The 19,316-nt window shown below is 38.8% G+C and overlaps 1 protein-coding gene across 1 annotated transcript; it reads left to right on the top strand.

Moving 5' to 3' along the window:
* Positions 1-895: 895 nt before the first annotated feature.
* On the top strand, positions 896-17,153 carry LOC139941954 (BOS complex subunit ncln-like). The gene is made up of 14 exons (XM_071938601.1): positions 896-1,211; positions 1,836-2,026; positions 2,586-2,730; positions 3,957-4,051; positions 4,652-4,735; positions 5,279-5,382; positions 6,167-6,255; positions 6,820-6,944; positions 7,859-8,049; positions 8,860-8,986; positions 10,069-10,238; positions 12,041-12,094; positions 12,843-12,921; positions 13,330-17,153. The coding sequence occupies exons 1-14, from the start codon at positions 1,046-1,048 to the stop codon at positions 13,393-13,395; spliced, it is 1,686 nt and encodes a 561-aa protein (XP_071794702.1). The 5' UTR covers positions 896-1,045; the 3' UTR covers positions 13,396-17,153.
* The last annotated feature ends 2,163 nt before the right edge of the window (positions 17,154-19,316 follow it).

The raw sequence follows: 19,316 nt of genomic DNA, 5'->3' as shown, positions 1-19,316 counted from the left end.
AAAGGGTTGCCGCTCTGAATTGTTGTTTCAATAAATACCCGAAGGCTATGTTAAATTTTGACGTGATGACATATGTTTTGCAGATGTAATTTTTGTCCGATATTGCCGTCCCCGTCATCGCACAATAACAATTATAACCACATAATGATCTTACAACGCTATTATTAATACAGGCTCTAAGACATAACAGTACAATCTATTGTGATGATGCAGAAGGAGGCAGATATTCTTATTTGTTTAACTTGAATAATATTACAACAAAATAAAATAAGGTTTGACCTCCCAGGGGCAGGAGGGAGAATGCAACATAAAATAGAAAACACACGGCGTGTACTTCCATCCTCCTTCTCCATGCATTTCCTTTTAAAAAAACTCCTTAGGAGTATGCAGCACCCGACGCAGGCTCAAACACTCCTCTGCCGTTGGCGGCGTGCGTCAAAATTACATCATACTTCTGACGTCAGGTGTGGGAGTTTGTCAGTTTTGTTCTATCTAGCTCTGTGGTTCTACCCCATAGAGCTATGTTTTGCCTCCATCACACCATGGAGGAAACTCCATGATCACACAAAGCGGAGCTCCCCGCAACAGGAAAACAAGGGGCTTACGCGCAATGGCAAACACGTTTAGTAATATTTATCATTGAAAAGGAGATTTGCATTAACATGCAGCTCTATCATGTGAATGATGAATTTGAACTGCGCTTGTTTTTTTTCTTTTTTTTTTCTTGTCTTTTTCAATCGAAAAATAATTTTGTGTTTCAAACTCAGCAATGCCAGGGGGGCGAGAGTGGGTTGGGCAAACACTGCACCATATAGTTGAGTACAAAAATCACAAAGGCCTGTAAAAAACTTGCGGGTACGGTTTTACATGAGCATTTTCGACATGTGCGAGTTTCGTTGGTTCCCCTTCGTTCACGTTCGAAGTGTACGCGAAATTATTTGGGAAAGAGAGTACCATCGAAATAATTCTTCGTGTCTTGCACCGTATCCGACTGCAACGGAGACAGTGAAATTGTCAGAAGATTTCGACTCAACCCTTGGTCAAGATGTGGGTGGAAGAATTTGGAGAGGTGTTTGACATGTTTAAGAGTAGTTGGCCGCTAACTTGGCTCTTTCTCGTACCGGTGCTGATCATGATTTCACCGGTTCACGCAGCCCACGAATTCAGCGCATATCGTATGCAGCAGTTTGATTTGCACGGGACACAATTCGGTAGGTTGAACAGTGTTGTGTAGTGAATGGTTTAGATACCTATTTCCGACACTACAGTACAGTCAAAGAAGCAGTTCTCCAAAATTAAAGGGAATTGGGGAAGGCGGTACCGCCGGTAGAAGTTACTGAATTTTCATCTGATAATGGTCATGCATAATATAATTTCTTTTTTCCATTTTCATGATTATGCAATTCGTTTATTATGAAAATATCAAAATTAGGAAAAATTATATTAATAATTGAAGTTATTTTTTAGTAGCGCCTAATCTAATAAAGAAAAGAATAATCAATATAATTTTGATATTTTAAACAAGTAAAGTTTTACATTAAAAATTTTTGTTTTTTAAATATTTAGTTTTGTATTTTTGTTGCGGCCGGCTAGCATTTAGCCCCACCCTGACTACTGATGTGCAGGCATAGAGTCATTAGACCCAGTAACTGTGACACTGTACTCCTTTTTTCTTAAAAAGTAAAAGGATAAAGGAGTACGGTGCCCGAGTAACTGGGTCTTTGTGCTCATAATTACAGGTTTTTTCAACAGCCTCTCACATCCCTAAGTGATCGTCACACTTTACATTGTCAAGTTTACATTTAAATCATCAAGCTTCATTCTTTTCTCTTTAGGCTGTCGTAATGCCCTTGTGAACATGGAAGCAAGGCCTATCAACACCCCTGTGTTAACAAGACGTTGCATCATCACAAAACTGGCAGATCTAACTGCCGTTAGATACAGGGATATGATGGAACAATCAGCTGGTGGTCTACTCATATTAATACCCAAGGAGCTTAGTACCTTACCACAGGAAGTTATCAAGGTATTTATTTATGATGTTTTTACTGCATTTTTCCTTGACCAGTGTTGTAGCTAGACTTATTTTAGTGGTGGGCTCTAAATCAAATCCAATTCATTCAACCAAGGGCGAGCGATTCATCAAAAAATGTTCTTGTTTAGATATGGGGCAAACGTTGCTGAACGGCAATCTGGGGAAAATCTGTGCTGGGCGGCACAGTGTATTCTACTCAGAGTGCTGGAGGAAATGTTTTAGTTTTAGGCAGGCATCACAGGCGATTTCCTTTGAATGCCCCTTGGTCATTGCCATGATGCCTTTCAATTGCTCCAGTACACATGTACAATTTTCTGATAGGGCATTAGGGTGCCCTCTGCCAAGAAGAAAATGCCTTGGTGCCCTTGCCCTTTCAAAAACAAAGCATGCAGGCCTGCTGTATTCTGTAGTACTCTTCCTAAGAGTCATGTAAAATCTAAGCCCCCAGGTTTGCCGTCTTTTCAGCATACAGGTACCTGTTTCCTAGTTTCAGACTGTTTGTCATCATTGACTCTCTCTAACCACTGATTGTACTGTACCTTCCTCGTAGCATTGGTTAGAGTTAGAACCACAGATGATGGAGCAGGAGACGACGATGCCTGTATATTTCGCTCACGAAGATGAGGATCTTCTTGAAATCCTTGACGAAGTCCAGAGGGCTGGCGGCTCTGACCAAGCCGGTACTGCTGCAGAAGGTAATTGCCCATCAAGTGCTTTTTATTTTGACAAGACATACATTAGCTACTTGAACGTGAACCCGAAAATTGTCCATGAAATAAAGGGAAGGGAGAGGTTGTCAATAACAGTTTCCTTGTTTATTTTATTGATGAAAAATGTGTTGCAATAACCTTAACCTTCCCCCATCTTATGATATTCCTTCCTCATGTTTTGTTTGGTTCTGTTGGACTGAGGACTAGGCCTGGGCGAATTATTCGAATATCCGGTTAATGGCGAATAGGTTTTCCTATCCGTAACCGCGAATGCCTTTTTTTTCTTAACCGGATATCCGCATAGGGCGCGAATACCTATTTACAAACCGGATAGTTCTGTAATTACAACCGAGTAACCGGATATTCTTTAATATCCGAATATCCGCGGACGTCGGGCGACAACTGATATGAATTGTTTTGTCTGAATCCTTATGAAACTTCTATTAAGACAGCATAAAACAGCATATATTAAGTATTTAACTATGCTCACCTCCGTGAAGAGTTAAAACAATGACATTTCTGACGTAATTTGTTCAAAGATTACAAAAGTTTTCCTTCACGTAGAGTCAATCACGATCAAAAGAAAAAGCAAATCGCCATCTTTAAATTGGATCCGGTCATTTTTATGAATGAACCGAGTGACACTGTCTAAAACTAATATCAATCCGCCCATAAGATCTCATTCACAAACGAACAGCGCCCTCTAGCGGCAAAAAAAATAATAATAATAATAATTTTTTTTTTAAATAGCGCCCTCTAGCGGCGAAAAAACTATTCGAATATCCGGTTAATTTCGGATAGTTGGCCAGCGGTATCCGAATAACAAAATTTCACTATTCGCCCAGCACTACTGAGGACTGCATTGGTAAACCATGCTCAGTTTAATGGCTCTGCTTACCTCCAAGTTCTGCGCTTGCGGTCAACATTCTTCGCTTACATACAGCGCTTAGCTCTGATTTTTTGTGTGCTCTCTGTTTAACCTGGAGGATGCAGACTCACAAGCAAATATTCCCTGCTAACTTGTGAAATACGCTTGGTGTATTCGTGGAATTCCCTGCTTTCATAATGTGCCAATTCTTGGCTTGCGGTAAGCAGAGTCTTAAAATTAGCCCCTAATTGTGTGTTAACATGGGCTACAGTGTTGGAATGCAAATAACTTTCTGCGTACCTACAGGTTAACAGAAACATGTTATTGCCTTTGTTACCCATAGCTTTACTTGGTGCAGTGTATGCCAATGGCTTCCAGATGGTTGTGAGTGGACCCCAAGCTAAGCCAATCAAGGATGCACCCATCATCAGCTTGCAGGTAAAGACGACACAAATCCAGTTATCGACATAAATAACCTGTCATAGTTTTTCTATCTTTAAAAAACCCACATACATGTAGGATGATATAAAATTGTAAGACAGTGTAAAAACAATCTCTCAAAACTCACTTGTTTAAAGGCACTAGACACTATTGTAATTGCTCAAAATAATTGTTAGCATAAAAACTTACTTGTTAGCGATCAATGGATAGTATTAAACATTAAGAGAACGAAATTGAATCCTCACTAAGATATTAGAATTTGATATCGATACCTCAGAGTCAGAATTTGATTTGAGGTCTTGACTTCCAGCATCTAAAAGCATGCAATTTCGTGTGACAATTTTTTTTTCATTTTTTTTTTTTCATTATTATCTCCCAACTTCAATGACCAATTAAGTTCAAATTTTCACAGGTTTGTTATTCCGTGCATATGTTGATATACACCAAATGAGAAGACTGGTCTTTGACAATTACCGATTGGTGTCCAGTGTCTTTAATTGATGTGTTTTGCTTTTCCTGTTAATCTGTCTTGTTGCTTTTGTTTGATGTAAATTCGCGGTGTTTTAATAATTTTCTACATGTATTATTCTCATGCAGGGCAAGCTGACAGGCAAGGGTGTAGAGGACCAGCTCCCCACCATTGCAATAGTCGCTCACTATGATACCTTCGGAATAGTTCCAGTAAGTTATAATCTCATATCCCACATCCATCCTCCCCTCCATGACCCTCCCCTCCCTAGGTAAGCTTGAGCGGTTATTCGGTATTACCGAGTAGTCTTGGTATTTGTTCAATACAAAGCCGTTTAAGAAATACCTTTGAGCCTGGTTTTAAATTTCAATATCGTGATATAAACCGTGACTGAATGTGATTTAAGATTGAAGACACTTCAGATTGAAAAGCTAATCTGTAAATGAAAAGAATACAAATCCCAGTCACCCATTTTGAGCAGACTGTTCATGTTTGCGGTTTTCCGGCAGTTTCCCGTGGACCCTAGCCAAATTTCAAGTGATTCACAGCTACCTTTATACCACACATTGTAGGGCCTCACTTCAGTCAACTCAATGAGTTAGTCTGCATGGTTTTAAGTTTGTTTTTGGGGTTGCATCCTTCCCCTTCTAAATCCTTAACGTACCCCCTGTCCTGTATCACCCAATTAACACGATTACTGTTAATACTTCTTGAAAATAAAAGTGTATTTGTACATGTATGTTTTCCTGTAACAGTATTTATCTTTCGGAGCTGATTCCAACGGTAGCGGGGTAGCAGCACTGCTTGAGCTCAGCCGGCTTTTATCTAAGCTCTACTCCAACTCAAGAACTCATGCAAAGTATCCTTTTATTACACTCTGAAAAGTGTGTCTATAAGCATCAAATGGTGGATTATATTGAATGGTCAGACAGTAGGAGGGTTTACTTTAAGATGCATTCACAGCATGGTATCATATTGCAGGCTGGTATAGCTTATGCTATGGGCCCCTACTCAAGGTCACTGTTCCCGAGGCAGACCACAAACCACCTACTGTATGTGGACACCTTGTGCCGGGACTCTGGACTGCGACGTGAAGAGCTGCGTACAGCAATGGAGGACCAACGTGTTTGGAGGGTCATCATGTGATGCTCTGCATCGACTGAATGAACAGTTTATCTATCATTCAAAAGCACTGTGGATTAGATTGAATGTTCAGACAGTAGGTGGGTTGACCATGTGTGATGTGGAGATACGTTCACTCACCACATGAAAATCAAATTTCAGGTTGGAACTTGGAAGTTGAGATGGTAGTGAGTTCTGCTTTACCAGCCATGCTCCTAGTGGATGATACCTTTGCCTACTTCCTTATAATAGACTGTGAAGGGGGTAACCCTGTTTCAGCCCCAGGAGTAGGTGGCAAGGTGACAGTTGATGTTGGGTTGACAGCCCAAAAGTGTAGCCTTATCTTGAAAAAGTGGCCTTCCATAGCATTGTAATGTTAGGAGATCTGATCTCTCATAAAAAAACAAAACTAAAAAAACAATAGTATTAATAATAGTTGTCTATAACTCATAACATTGCATAGTCAGACAGTATAACATAGATAGCCTTGCCATTAGTTCTTTTCCTGACCTGTTTTCTAGATATAATTTCCTGTTCCTTTTATCTGGAGGTGGTAAATACAGCTACCAAGGCACTAAGAGGTGGATTGAGGATAGCTTGGAGAGTACAGGTGGGTATTATAGGTGACAAGAAGAAGGCTGTCATGTGTAATTAGAAGTCAGGCGGAGACCATCGAGTTCTGAGCCCAATTTCACGGATCTGGTTACCGCCAATTGTGGGCTTACAATCACCATTTTCTGCTTACTGTGCAAGCTGTGTATACAATAATACTAACATGTAAAAATTTAATTTCAAAAGGTAGTCTTGTTTTTTTAGCCAATGTTCTTTTATGAAGAATAGTCCGTATTGGGAATACAAAATTCTTAGAAACGTAACTGACAATAAGTTAACCCAAGTCTTAGCGTCTCAGTTGTGTGGTGAATAAAAACTGATTTATTTTTACATAACCACATTAATTCTAAGTGCAATGTTTCTCTCAATGCTTTATACTATCGAAAGCTGCATAACCCCCAAAAAAAAAAAAAAGCTTCTAACCCAAAGTTTGCTATAACCCCCAAAAAAAAAAAAAAAGCTTCTAACCCAAAGTTTGCTATTGTCACTAAGAGCAATTACCAATTGTATTCCTTCCCTTTAATGTTCATTTAGTTAAGTGAATTTTCTATTGATGTTTTAGAATCTTCACTGTTGAGTGATGTCTCCTTCGTGCTGTGTTTAGACAGCATTGCAGCAACGGACAACTTATTTTTGCATGTTTCAAAACCACCTAAAGAAGGATCAATCTCACATCAAATCTTCAAGGTGAGTGCAACCTCACGTTTTTGGAACCATTTTACTGTTTTTATCATATATACATGTAACTATAGATAATACAACTTAGATGGAAATATTTTGGTCACATTTTTGAGATATCAACGAAAATCGGGAGCGAGTTTGTCAACACAAGAAGAATAATCCAAATTACACAAATACACAAGAATACACAAATTTAAGAGACTCTTTTCAGATTCAGATTTTTTGGGGAAAAACTTATAGTTCTTCACTACTTAAAGGTCAGGTTGGTGTACTGGTATCTTGCCTTGACTTTAACTTCTGGGACCCGGGTTCAAATCCCACCATGGGTACTACATGTATGTGGATTGGGTTTTCAGTCCCTAGCTGACTGCGTGGTGGTTCCCTTGAACAGTTCTCAGGGGTTTCCCTCCAACATCTCAAACTGAATTTCACTTCCTTGTCTTCTCTCCATTGGGTTCTTGGCTAGTACAGTGATTAAGTTTGCTTTGGATAGTCCTTGGCTTCACAACCAGAATTGATCATTGAAATGAAATCAAACTTATAATAATAACCAATTCTTATATAGCCCATTTCACAATAACTTATAATCAATGCTCTTTACATTCGTGCCCTGGTCATAGGGCCAATAACATCCCTTTTTAATGTTTCTCAGCTCCCTTGGAAGTAGTATACAACTTGGGCAACAGTTTATATCGCTTCAAAGGCTTATCCATTCACAATATCAACCTCTACCCTCGCAGGTACCCATTTATACACCTTGTTGAAGAGAAGCAATTATAGTTAAGAATCTTGCTCAAGGACACAAGTGTCACGACCGGGATTCGAACACACACTCCGGTGAATTATCACCAGAACTTGAATTTGATGCACTTAACAACTCGGCCATGACACTCTACCGATCATTTTTCTTTTTCATTTAGGAAATGGAGACGGTCTCCAACAACCTGTACCCACATGTCAACTTCAGTATGATACACAAGAAGATCAACTTGGCTGATGACTTACTAGCGTGGGAGCATGAGAGATTTAGCATGCGTAGACTGCCAGCAGCAAGTCTCTCGCATATGAAAACGCACAAGGACGAGTATAGGACTTCCATGTTGGATGATAGGTGGGTTTTATTAAAGCCATTGGACACTTTCTGAACAGAACAAAAATTTAAAGTTCACAGATTTACAAATAACTTACAGGGTTTACAGAGGGTAATGGTAAAAGACTTCCCTTGAAATATTATTCCATGAAATGCTATACTTTTTTTGAGAAAACATTAAAACAATTATCAATTCTCGATATCGAGAATAACTGATTTATTTTAAACACATGTCATGACTCATGTGCGGAAACAATGGTGGGTTTTCCCGTTATTTTCTCCCGACTCCGATGATCGAGTGAGCCTACATTTTCACAGGTTTGTTATTTATATATAAGTTGTGATACACGAAGTGTGGGCCTTTGGACAATACTGTTTGCCGATGTTGTTCGATTGCTTTCATTGACCATACTCTGGATTGGTGGCTATGGCTAATTTAGACATGGCCATAGCTATATGGTTTTTAACACTTGTCACAAATTTGTAATCGGTGTAATAATAATTAATCGTTTTTTTTTTTGGTTTTTTTTGTGATTTGTAAATGTTATCTTGCTATATTTTAATATTGTGAAATTTGTAACAAGAAGTCAGCTCGATCCACGAAGCAAAAGTACATTGAAGTAGTCCTGGTTGATTTCCTACCTTCTCCCCAGGTAGCAGAACTTGTTCAGAACCAAGTAGTCTCCCGAAATTCCAAAATCTACTCAGCTGCAGTAGAATAAAAAGCAAGACCTACTTCCCAAAGGATAAAATCTACACAGCAAAGTAAATACACAAATTGTTTAACTGTAAACCAAATATACATTCAGTCATGTTTACTTATTTTCACAGGTCAAGAGTGGATGTTGACGTTTTAGCACGTAACGTCAAAGTACTAGCAGAAGCATTAGGGAGACACATCTATGGTATTAGCAAAAACAGCATAGATCAACAGCCGGAGATCTTTGTAGATGGAATGGTGAGTTTGAAAAGCTTCTTGTTCTCCTAGTTGAAATTAAAAAAAAATATTTCAGAGTGATTTTGAGTTGGATAGAAGTCTTGGCTTATTTAAATAGGCTCCTTCTCACTGCATTTTTCTGTAATAGTAATTAATAATAATAATAATTACATGCATTAATATAGCGCTTGATACCAGGTTTTGAAGTGCTGAACAAGAAGTGAATGATAAACAAAATGACAATTAAAAGTGGGATGAAATAGCAGAAACTGAACAGCTTAGATGGATTTAAATAAGTGTGTGTTTTGAGAGCGGTTTTAAATGAGTCCAGTGTAGTGGAGGCACAGATGTGAATGGGGAGATTGTTCCAAAGAGTGGGAGTGGCGATTGAGAAGGATCGGTTTCCATAGCGAGTGCGGGGGATAGGACCAGAGTTGAATTCCAGGTGGGCGGAAGATGATGATTGGAGAACATGAGTTGTAGGTTGCTTTAATAATACTAAGCTCTTAAATAATAATAATAATAATAATAATAAACGGCTTTTATATAGCGCCCCTAACCCCAAAAGGGTCCCGAGGCGCTTCACAGAGGTTAAAAATATGAAGCAAATACAGACCATACGTATATAAACCTTTATCGCATCCAAAGGACATATCAAAGTGCTTTGTATTGTTTCCTGCAGGATATGTGGAGCTATGCTTTTATGTACGAGATCTATTCCTTTATAGCACCATTTAATGGTTTACGAAGTGATGTTGTGATATGCTGCCGATCAGACCAGGAACATTGGGGCAAACCCCTTCTCTTTACAATAATTGCACTTGGGTTCTTATTGGGTGCATCTACATGTACACAACACACGGGACGTCTGGCTTTGATTTTTAATAGGCCTAGTTTTCAACCATAAATAAAAGTTCGTAGAATAACCGATGATATTATAATGGCAAGTATTTTAATTCAAATCCATTTGACTGTGTTGTGATCAAGAGTTAAACCAAATTATATCTAATTACCAACACAGATGAGTTTTCACGCTAGCCTACCATTCGACTGTGTTAAAGTTGGTCCTTTGTTTATTTATGCAATTATTTTCAACTTTTCAGGGTATAAATAAAGACTTCCTCGGGTCATGGGTCAACTTCTTATCGTCTAATCCTCGTCCAGCACAACTCATGGTGTCTAAAGACCAGCCAGTCTTAGTCACAATGGAGAAGACATTGTCTAAACATCTCAATAATGAGGTCAAGATGGTATCCATTAAGGCAGATAAGAGGTGGGTCAATCATGCTGCTCAGTACTCTCATCTTGTTTGTTCTGAAATGTATGGGTATTATTAAAGGCAGTGGACACTGTTGGTAATTACTCAAAATAATTATCAGCATAAAACCTTTCTTGGTAACAAGTAATGGGGAGAGGATGATAGTATAAAACATTGTAAGAAACGGCTACCTCTGAAGTGACGAGGTTTTCGAGAAAGAAGTAATTTTCCACGAATTTGATTTTGAGACCTCAAGTTTAGAATTTGAGGTCTCGAAACAACTTCGTGTGACAAGGGTGTTTTTTTCTTTAATAGTTATCTCGCAACTCTGACAGCCAATCAAGCTCAAATTTTCACAGGTTTGTTCTTTTATGCATATGTTGCGATACATTAAGTGAGAAGACTGGTCTTTGAGAATTACCAATAGTGTCCATTGTCTTTAAGCTTCTATAGGTATTATACACTAAAGGTTGACCATTTCGCTCGAACCCAGGCTGTTCGACCATAGGTTGACTACTGTGGTAGACCATTTGAAACCAGCCTTCGAGCCCATGGTTTCTTCACTGGTCCCAACAGCATGTTCCATTCTAGTATGTTTTAAGCGCAGAGGGGAACCAGTGACACTGTAGCGAAAAGGCGGAAGGTTGACTAGACTTTCAAATGAGCTGTTCCAGTGAGTGTGTCACTGCGCATGTATGTTGCTGGTCAGCAGTCAACCAGGGGTCTTCTATTTGTGCCCACTTGAACTGAACTTGTTCATAATTGAAGACAACGTTCATGTTTTGTGTTGTTTGTTGTTGTTGATCTTCCCCATCAAGGGAACTCGGCAAACTTCCACTAGGGGATATAAACAGAAAACTGGCAATAGCCAATCTCATACAAACTTTGGTTTAACATCAAACGAGAATAACTTGCTGTCATCAGGAAAACACCAATGTAACAACTGGTTGGTAAATTATCTTGAAATAACTACCAATAGTGGGAGGGTAAAGCCCCTTTCACACGAGAGAAATTTAGCAAGGGTCCCTTGCTAAATTGTAGCATGGTTGTTAAATCTTACAAAATGCACCTCGTGTGAAAGAACAACAATTTTTGGAGTGTCCAGGGTCCCTTGTAAAATCTTGTCCAACATTGCTACAATGTGTGGGAGGTCCAGACATACGACAAAAGCTTACACTAGCAGAAGTTGACCAAGGGCTACGTCATCGTGTGAAAGGAACCCTTGTTTATTGACCGACGTCCTGGGTGAAAGTGCCCATACAGCGCATGCTACAATGTATTGTGGGTGCTCTCTTGTCCAATCAAGGTGATCAGGATTACCAATTCGTCATATTACTCTCATGGCGCACAAGGGTTGATAGTTTTTTTAATTTGCAGTGTGAAAGCTCACAAAATCAGTCGTGCATGGTGATAACAAATAAACAAAACACGCTTGTAAATTTTGTAGCAAGGGACCCTGGCTATTTTTTTGCCAAGTGAAAAGGGCTTTAGGGGGCGGCTTTCCCTCTCCTTCCATGTCCGGGACCTTAGTTTGAATCCCGGGACTATGTACGTTTTGTTTCAGTCTGAAACACTTTCTGATTATGTGGTTGTGCCCTGGAATAATTCACTGGGATTTTGCTCCCACATCTAAAACTGAAACTTTCTCCCTTGGCTTCTCTCCATTGGGTCCTTGGCTAGTACTGTGATTAAGTTTGCTTTTTTTTTTAAAGACCTTGGCTCCAGAATAAATAAATGAACAGTGCTGCATTGCAAGGGAGGGGTTTTGGAAGCCAGATTTTCTAATAATAGCATGTATTGTATTTTGTTGTTTGCAGAGAGCCTGAATTTGTCTTCTACGATGGTATGAAATTCACCATGTATGCCTACAAGTAAGTCCAACTTAAAATCTGCACGACCTATGATCATTTATTACTTTGTCCTGTGGGTGGGATGTGAGGCCATTGGTCCCTTTATGTAAGGCTGATTGAAGTACCCAGTACACTTATCATTAAAGCCATTGGACACTTTCGGTAAACAGTATTGTCCAAAGGCCTACACTTCGTGTATCACAACTGATATAAAAAAATAACAAACCTATGAAAATTTAGGCTCAATCGGTCATCGGAGTCGGGAGAAAATAACGGGGAAAACCCACCCTTGTTTCTGCACTTTTCGCCGTGTCATGACGTGTGTTTTAAATAAATCCGTAATTCTCGACAACGAGAATTGATAATTGTATTCATGTTTTCTCAAAAAGTAAAGCATTTCATGGAATAATTTTTCAATAAGTTTTTCACCCTGAGTGATTTCCAAATGTGTACGTTCCATTATTTAAACTTTGTGCTGCCAGTTGGTTTTTTTATATTAATATTAACGAATTAATTAAACCAACACAATATTGTTATGTCATCTTGAACTGTAATTGAGATGAATTTTAATTTTGGTTTTTACCCATACACCGATTTGTGTTAGCACTGTATACTCAGTATTTTCCCGAGGCGAGTCCTGTGAAAAAATATCACAGGCATGTTACTCGGTTGGGATTCGAACCCACGACCCTTGCAATTCTAGAGCAGTGTCAATACCAACTAAAGATGAATTTATTATCATTTTATGGAATGGTGTATTTTCTTGCAGTGTGAAGCCAGCTGTATTTGATCTCTTTCTGGCAGCAGCTATTGCTGGATACCTAGGAATCATTTATCTTGCGGTGCAGGTGAGCAAACAGGAAAAACAAAAACACAAAGATGAAAACATCTTCAGCTTAAAGACAGTGGATACTATTGGTAATTGTCAAAGACCAGTCTTCTCACTTATTGTATCTCATCATATGCATAAAATAACAAACCTGTGAAAATTTGAGCTCAATCTGTTATCGAAGTTGCGATTCTCACACTGTTTTATACTATCAACCTCTCCTCATTACTCGTTACCAAGTAAGGTTTTATGCTAATCAATATTTTGAGTAATTACCAATAGTGTCTGCTGCCTTTAATCTAAATATTTGGAGAATTAACACACGTGAAATATTAATTTCATAACAAACCCATTTTTGGAGCCCAAAGCGCCCAATCCGAATGCAATGTGTCTCTTTAATGCTGACTTTTCCTTCTTTCTTTGGCAGCACTTTTCAACCCTTTTGGCCTTAGTAAAAAAGTACTCATCACCAGCCCCCACCAAGGAGTCCTGAGTGATGATGTCATGATGATGTCATCAGCGGCAAAACTATGAGTAAATCGTTGTTTTTTGGACATTTATACCGAAACATTTCGTAGTGTGTAAGATGTTTGTGACTGTCTTCTGTGTTTGTGAGTTTGGTGTGAAAGGAAGGTGAGAGTATGTGAATGTGTTTAATAATTAGGAAGTTTAATTTTTGTATTATTTTGAATATAATGTGGATTGATAGAAAAATTATTCCATTGAACCCTGGTGGAGATTAGGCCTGGGCGTCTTGTGAAAGTTACTACTCGACTAGTCGCGCCTCGACTTATTCTTAATTCCAAAGCTGCATTGCGACAAATTGTTTTCAGCAGGCGCAATACATTTAAATTCACGCTGAAAGTGTTGAAGAATTGTGTCAGTAATTTTTAAATGTGTTTCGTAAATAAATTATGTTATCGAAAAGTGTTGTGTGCGACACATTTGGTTCACCAAGTAGTCTCACGGCCATTTAACCGAGCAATTGAAAAAGGGTATTCGCAACGCGACTTAAAGTATTTAATTGTCGCAACTTCCACACAAGTCGCACTAGTCGCCCAGGCTTAGTGGAAATCTAACATCAACTAAATAAGATTATTCAAATTGATTGAATCGTATCGCTGACTTCCTGGGCAGTATTATCAGGAACTCCAACCCTTCAGACACTTTGTAACTTGGCACATCATTCAACCCTGTGACCGAATCCTCGACCCTGCACACTACACCACACACTCAAAAGCACGACGCAAATTTTCAAGTTAAAAAATAGTAGTTTTCTGAGGGATGCTTTACCTACAATTTTTTTTTCCATATCTTTACTACTTGTATTTCGATCACACTGAAAAGGTAAATATGAATTTAAAGGCAGTGGACACTATTGGTAATTGTCAAAGACTAGCCTTCACAGTTGGTGTATCTCAACATATACATAAAATAACAAACCTGTGAAAATTTGAGCTCAATCGGTCATCGAACTTACGAGATAATAATGAAAGAAAAAAACACCCTTGTCACAAGAAGTTGTGTGCATTTAGATGGTTGATTTCGAGACCTCAAGTTCTAAATCTGAGGTCTCGAAATCAAATTCGTGGAAAATTACTTCTTTCTTGAAAACTATGGCACTTCAGAGGGAGCCGTTTCTCACAATGTTTTATACCATCAACCTCTCCCCATTACTCGTCACCAAGAAAGGTTTTATGCTAATAATTAGTTTAAGTAATTACCAATAGTGTCCACTGCCTTTAAGCCATTTGCAAGTTAGATTTGAAAAATTTCTGGTACAATGACTTGCTGGATGACAAGTCACTGCATAAGTTCAAATTCCTCAGACAATAGAGACAGTTGCTATGACACATGATTATGGTCAAGTGTTTGCTTAGTTTTGTAAGAGACGGTTAACACCAGTACACAGTTCTGAATGAATGTGTATGGCATAATGGTAACCATGGTTTGCTCATCTCCTGGTGCTTTTAAAAAGCCCAGAAACTTTTGATATAGCAACCATCTCTATACGTAAATGATGTGACCTATGTTTACATTCAATCTGCCCTCTGTTGAAAAAAACACTGTAAACGTCTGGGCAAAAAGACGCGTAGTCATGGTAAGATTGCATACACTTTCTAGCTGGCAGCCAAAACACAAAAAATTTGCCCGGCGGTATGTGCGTGAATCATGTTATGGTTTTCGAGTGACGTCAGAGGTCACATCGTCTATAGTCTGAGGAACTCAACTGTAAGCTGTAACTTGTGCCTAATAACCAAGTAATTGTACGAGACATTCAAATCCAACTCCAAGAAGGCTTTTAGAATAACTGGTTGTTCTTCTCTCAAACTTTATGAATTATTTTTTGTTAATCCACCTTTTTGTTTATGTCTTCCTTGTCATAACAGAACTCTTGGAGATTTTTTTTTTCCCAAACAGTAATGTGCAATTTATATAATCTAATTTATATATATCTAATATGCCAAGAGACAAATCCACGAAGAAATGCAGCCAGGTTTTTGTTGTTTTTGTCTTTATGTAAAACCTATAAAATAAAATAAAAGTCAGGTGCTAAATAAGTGTTTTGAGTTATATTCAGACATGGGCCCAATTTCATAAAGCACAACAACTTGTTAAAGACACTGGACACTATTGGTAATTGTCAAAGACCAGTCTTCTAACTTGGTGTATCTCAACATATGGATAAAATAACAAACCTGTGAAAATTTGAGCTGAATTGGTTATCGAATGTGTGAGAGAATAATGGAAGAAAAAAACGCCCTTGTGTGCTTTCAGATGTTTGATTTTCAAGACTTTAAAATCAATTTGAAATTCTGAGGTCTTAAAGTCAAGTTAAAATAGTTTAGTGAGAAATTACTTCTTTCTCAAAAACTATGTTACCTCAGAGGGAACAATGAAAAGTTATTACCAAACAAGTCTGCTGTCACATGGGCCCAATTTTACAGAGTTGCTAAGCAAAAACTTTTGCTTAAGCAAACAAATTATTGCTTAGTAAAATCATATTACCAGCCAAAACACCGCTCAAACAACAGCTAAATACCAGTCACACGCAATGTATATACATGTACATTGTAGCATGACATTTGGCCAGTAACATGTGTAAAATAAGCAAGCTATTTTCGTGCTTGAGGAATTTTTTTTCTGAAATTGGCCCCCTGTGTCTGAAAATTTACCAGTTCAACTTACTTGGTGATGTTTTAGAATTCGTAGAGTTTTAGCTATAGATGTTGTTGAATTCGAGTGTTTGAATAATCTGACACTATGTGTTAAAAAATGCACATGAATGAGTGAAAGTGTATGTCAAATTGAATTTGATTCAATTTGTAAAAGGAACGCGTTGAAATCAAAAGGATTTCTTGTGTGTCGTCATCAAAAGTCACATTTATACCATTTTCACTTTTATAAAACTTCTGTGGACCCTAGTCTTGGTGCAAGACGTTTCTCGTTTTCCTTTCACGCACACCGCGGCCAATTCACCAACAGCGCCCGCACCGACTCACCTGACTTAGTCCACTCACACGAGAAACGTCTTGCACCAAGACTATGTGGACCCACACTCAACTATTTACAAATTGAAGTGATGTTTGCAACTTTGCATGGTATGGGTCATTAGAATAACTATAGTAAAAATCTGGTGGATAAAACCATTTTGGGTGAAAATCAGACAATAATTTTTTTCCACAAATGAAGAAATCCTGCTCATTGGTCTACTTCTCTGGTGCTTTGAATACTGTTTCCAAAAGCTCCTACAACCCCAGGGGTTACCAAACAGTAGATATGCCATCATTTCAACATTATCTTTGAATTTGTATCTAAGTTTCAGACTTGTTCGTTAGTAATGACTCGCACCCGTGGTTTACTAATAAAGTTTGTTTTCAACTGATCTGTCAGAAGTCAGGGTTTAGGAGCAGACTAAGGAAATTTTGACTGGTAATCTGCAGGAACAATCATTATCTTCTTGTAATATCAATAATGGAAATAAGAAAGCGTTTTCCATATTTAGTAACAGCTTACTAATCCACTCCAGGATTTTATAGAGTCTTTCTGTCCAGACTTATAATTTTATGCAATGATTTATTTATGATACAATTTCTTTATAAGTCTCAAGCGGTGTTTGAGATGGTAATTTTGACTTGACTTGGAGTCATATAATTGTGATAAAGATTCAATGTGTTTTAGGTCTTGTTTTTCACTTGCTGTTTGCTAATAAAATACAGTTGAAGTCAGTCAATACTTTGAATGAAAATACTCAAAGAATTCCGATGCCGTCATTTAACGATAATATGAGTTTCTAATAATAAGGGAATCAATGTGTGGTGAAGAGGTTTTCCACTAGTGGTTTAAACCCAACGAGGCCTGGTTCTTGATAATTTTACCGAGACGAAGTCGGTCAAAACAATCAACACTTTTTGGTCAAAAGTAAAATAAATGCAAAAATTAGAACTTTTCAATGATTTCTTTCAACACAACATCCCTCCAGCTATGAAATGGTAAGGCCCAGTCAAGGCCCTCGGGTAAACAACTCCTTATAAGGGAATGCTGTGCGCGTCGCGCGTATCGCGTGATGTGGCACAACTGTCTTGGTCGTTGCTCTCGACCAATAGGAATGAATAAACTGTCTTGAAAGCACAGGTGCAAGCTCGCGTGTTACGCCCATGTTTGAACACTTTTTACTGGTCATAAAGGTTTATACACACCCACGTGATGCGCTCTCCACCAATAGGAATAGCGAAACTGTCTGGGGTATTTATGAATTTGAAATAATCGAAAAGAAGGGGGAAAACCAACCAGCTGGGTTCAAGTGTTTGTCACCTAACAATCGGAAACATAAACGTTTGTATGGGGGTTTTAAAGTTTTACGTAAATACATGCAGGTGTCATTTTTCTCGATAAAGTGTTTTGTGAAAGAGTGATACGAAATTTAAAATTTTAAACTTCTCGTTTGAGCGGAAAGACAAGGTCAAATTGAGTTCATTTGTGAAACGTTTAATCAGTTTTCAATGACCTTTCCGATGACCTATAGTTTGTCAAAATATTAATAGTTACTGGCGGTAAATGCGTTCAAGACTTTCTTGCACTTAAAGACTGATTTAGCTTAGAACTGATGATTGGTATTTTAGGGGTGATGTAACTGAGTGGGCGTTTAAAGATGTTGCCTGTGCTTTAGAGGGTTGGGACGGAAATCCCCCCTCCCCCACCATCGCTATCCATGGTCTGCTGACTGTCTAATTAAATGAATAAGTAATATGAAATGGGGCAAACAGCTCAAGAGAACATGTTTCAACACTTGTGGGTGATTCACGTTTATGCAGGTCAATAGAGTTGAGGTGAATGTCAGTGTTAGTTTGAGGGTGGGTGAAGAAATCAAACTGGTTATTTTTGAATTTTCAGACTACATGAGCCGGGGAAGAAAAATAATACGAATGGCAATGCTGTGAACTGACCTTCAAGACGACGTATTTGGAAGTAGAATAATGTGTGCCATGCATGCGTCAAAGGAGCAAACCGAAGAAACATGTACATATAAAGTGTGTCTATCTATATTGGGAAAAATATGCACCAACTGTAGATGGGGTGAAAGAAGATACTGGAGGGATTGGTCGAGAAATGATTTTGAATGTGGGTGGAGGAATTTCAACGAGACTGGAGGAGGGTTTTGAAGGTGGGCAATACTTTAAGATGGCGAGAGGGGGGGGGGTTGTAGGCGAGTCTAGAGGGGTTGAAGGTTGGGAAGGGGGACTTAAAGATGGCGAGTAGGGGAGGGAATTGTATGTGAGTAGACGGATTGGAAATGGATGGAAGAGGGGTTTGAAGATTGTGAAGGGGGGAGGGGCACTGAAGACGGAGACGAGGGATTTGAAGGTGGGGAAGGGGGAGACGTTTTCAGGGAATTGTAGGTGGGGAAGGGATTGGAAGGTGGGTGGGCAGGGGTTTGAATGTGAGGAAGGGGAGGGCACTGAAGATGGTTGGTAGACGAGGGAGGCGACACGGATGATTTGAGGTGGGTAGAGGAGGGGTTTGATTGTGGGGAAGGGGATGCACTGAAGACGGTTGGTAAGACGAGGGATTTTAAGGTGGGTAGAGGGATTCGAAGGGGCTTCTTGGGTATGAGGAGGGATTTAAAAGTGGGCAGGATGGGTTTGCAAAGTACTTGGTAAAGGGGTATTCAAGTTGATGTCGATGTGGAGGGATTTGAGTGGGTTGGGTAGACTGGATTTGAAGGGCTGGGGTGGCCATGACGTCAACAGGGATGGATTGATAGTACACATAAAGGATTGGAAGATAAAACCAAAACAAACGAAGAATGAATCAAGAATCAAGCCTATACGTCACAGTCTTCCCCTGACCTTAACCTTCGAACAATACTATTCAACAACCTTCAGCTAAAGAGTTGTCTCAAAAAGGACATAA

This window comes from Asterias amurensis, chromosome 9, assembly GCF_032118995.1.
Source record: "Asterias amurensis chromosome 9, ASM3211899v1".
Taxonomy (NCBI): domain Eukaryota; kingdom Metazoa; phylum Echinodermata; class Asteroidea; order Forcipulatida; family Asteriidae; genus Asterias; species Asterias amurensis.
Note: the sequence above shows the minus strand (reverse complement) of the source record. Positions and strands in the feature narration are given on the sequence as shown.

Coding starts and splice junctions, on each gene's coding strand:
- LOC139941954 (XM_071938601.1), top strand. CDS start 1,046: ATGTGGGTGGAAGAATTTGGAGAGGTGTTTGACATGTTTAAGAGTAGT. Junction 4,052..4,651: donor CACCCATCATCAGCTTGCAG/GTAAAGACGACA, acceptor ATTCTCATGCAG/GGCAAGCTGACAGGCAAGGG. Junction 6,945..7,858: donor TCTCACATCAAATCTTCAAG/GTGAGTGCAACC, acceptor TTTTTCATTTAG/GAAATGGAGACGGTCTCCAA.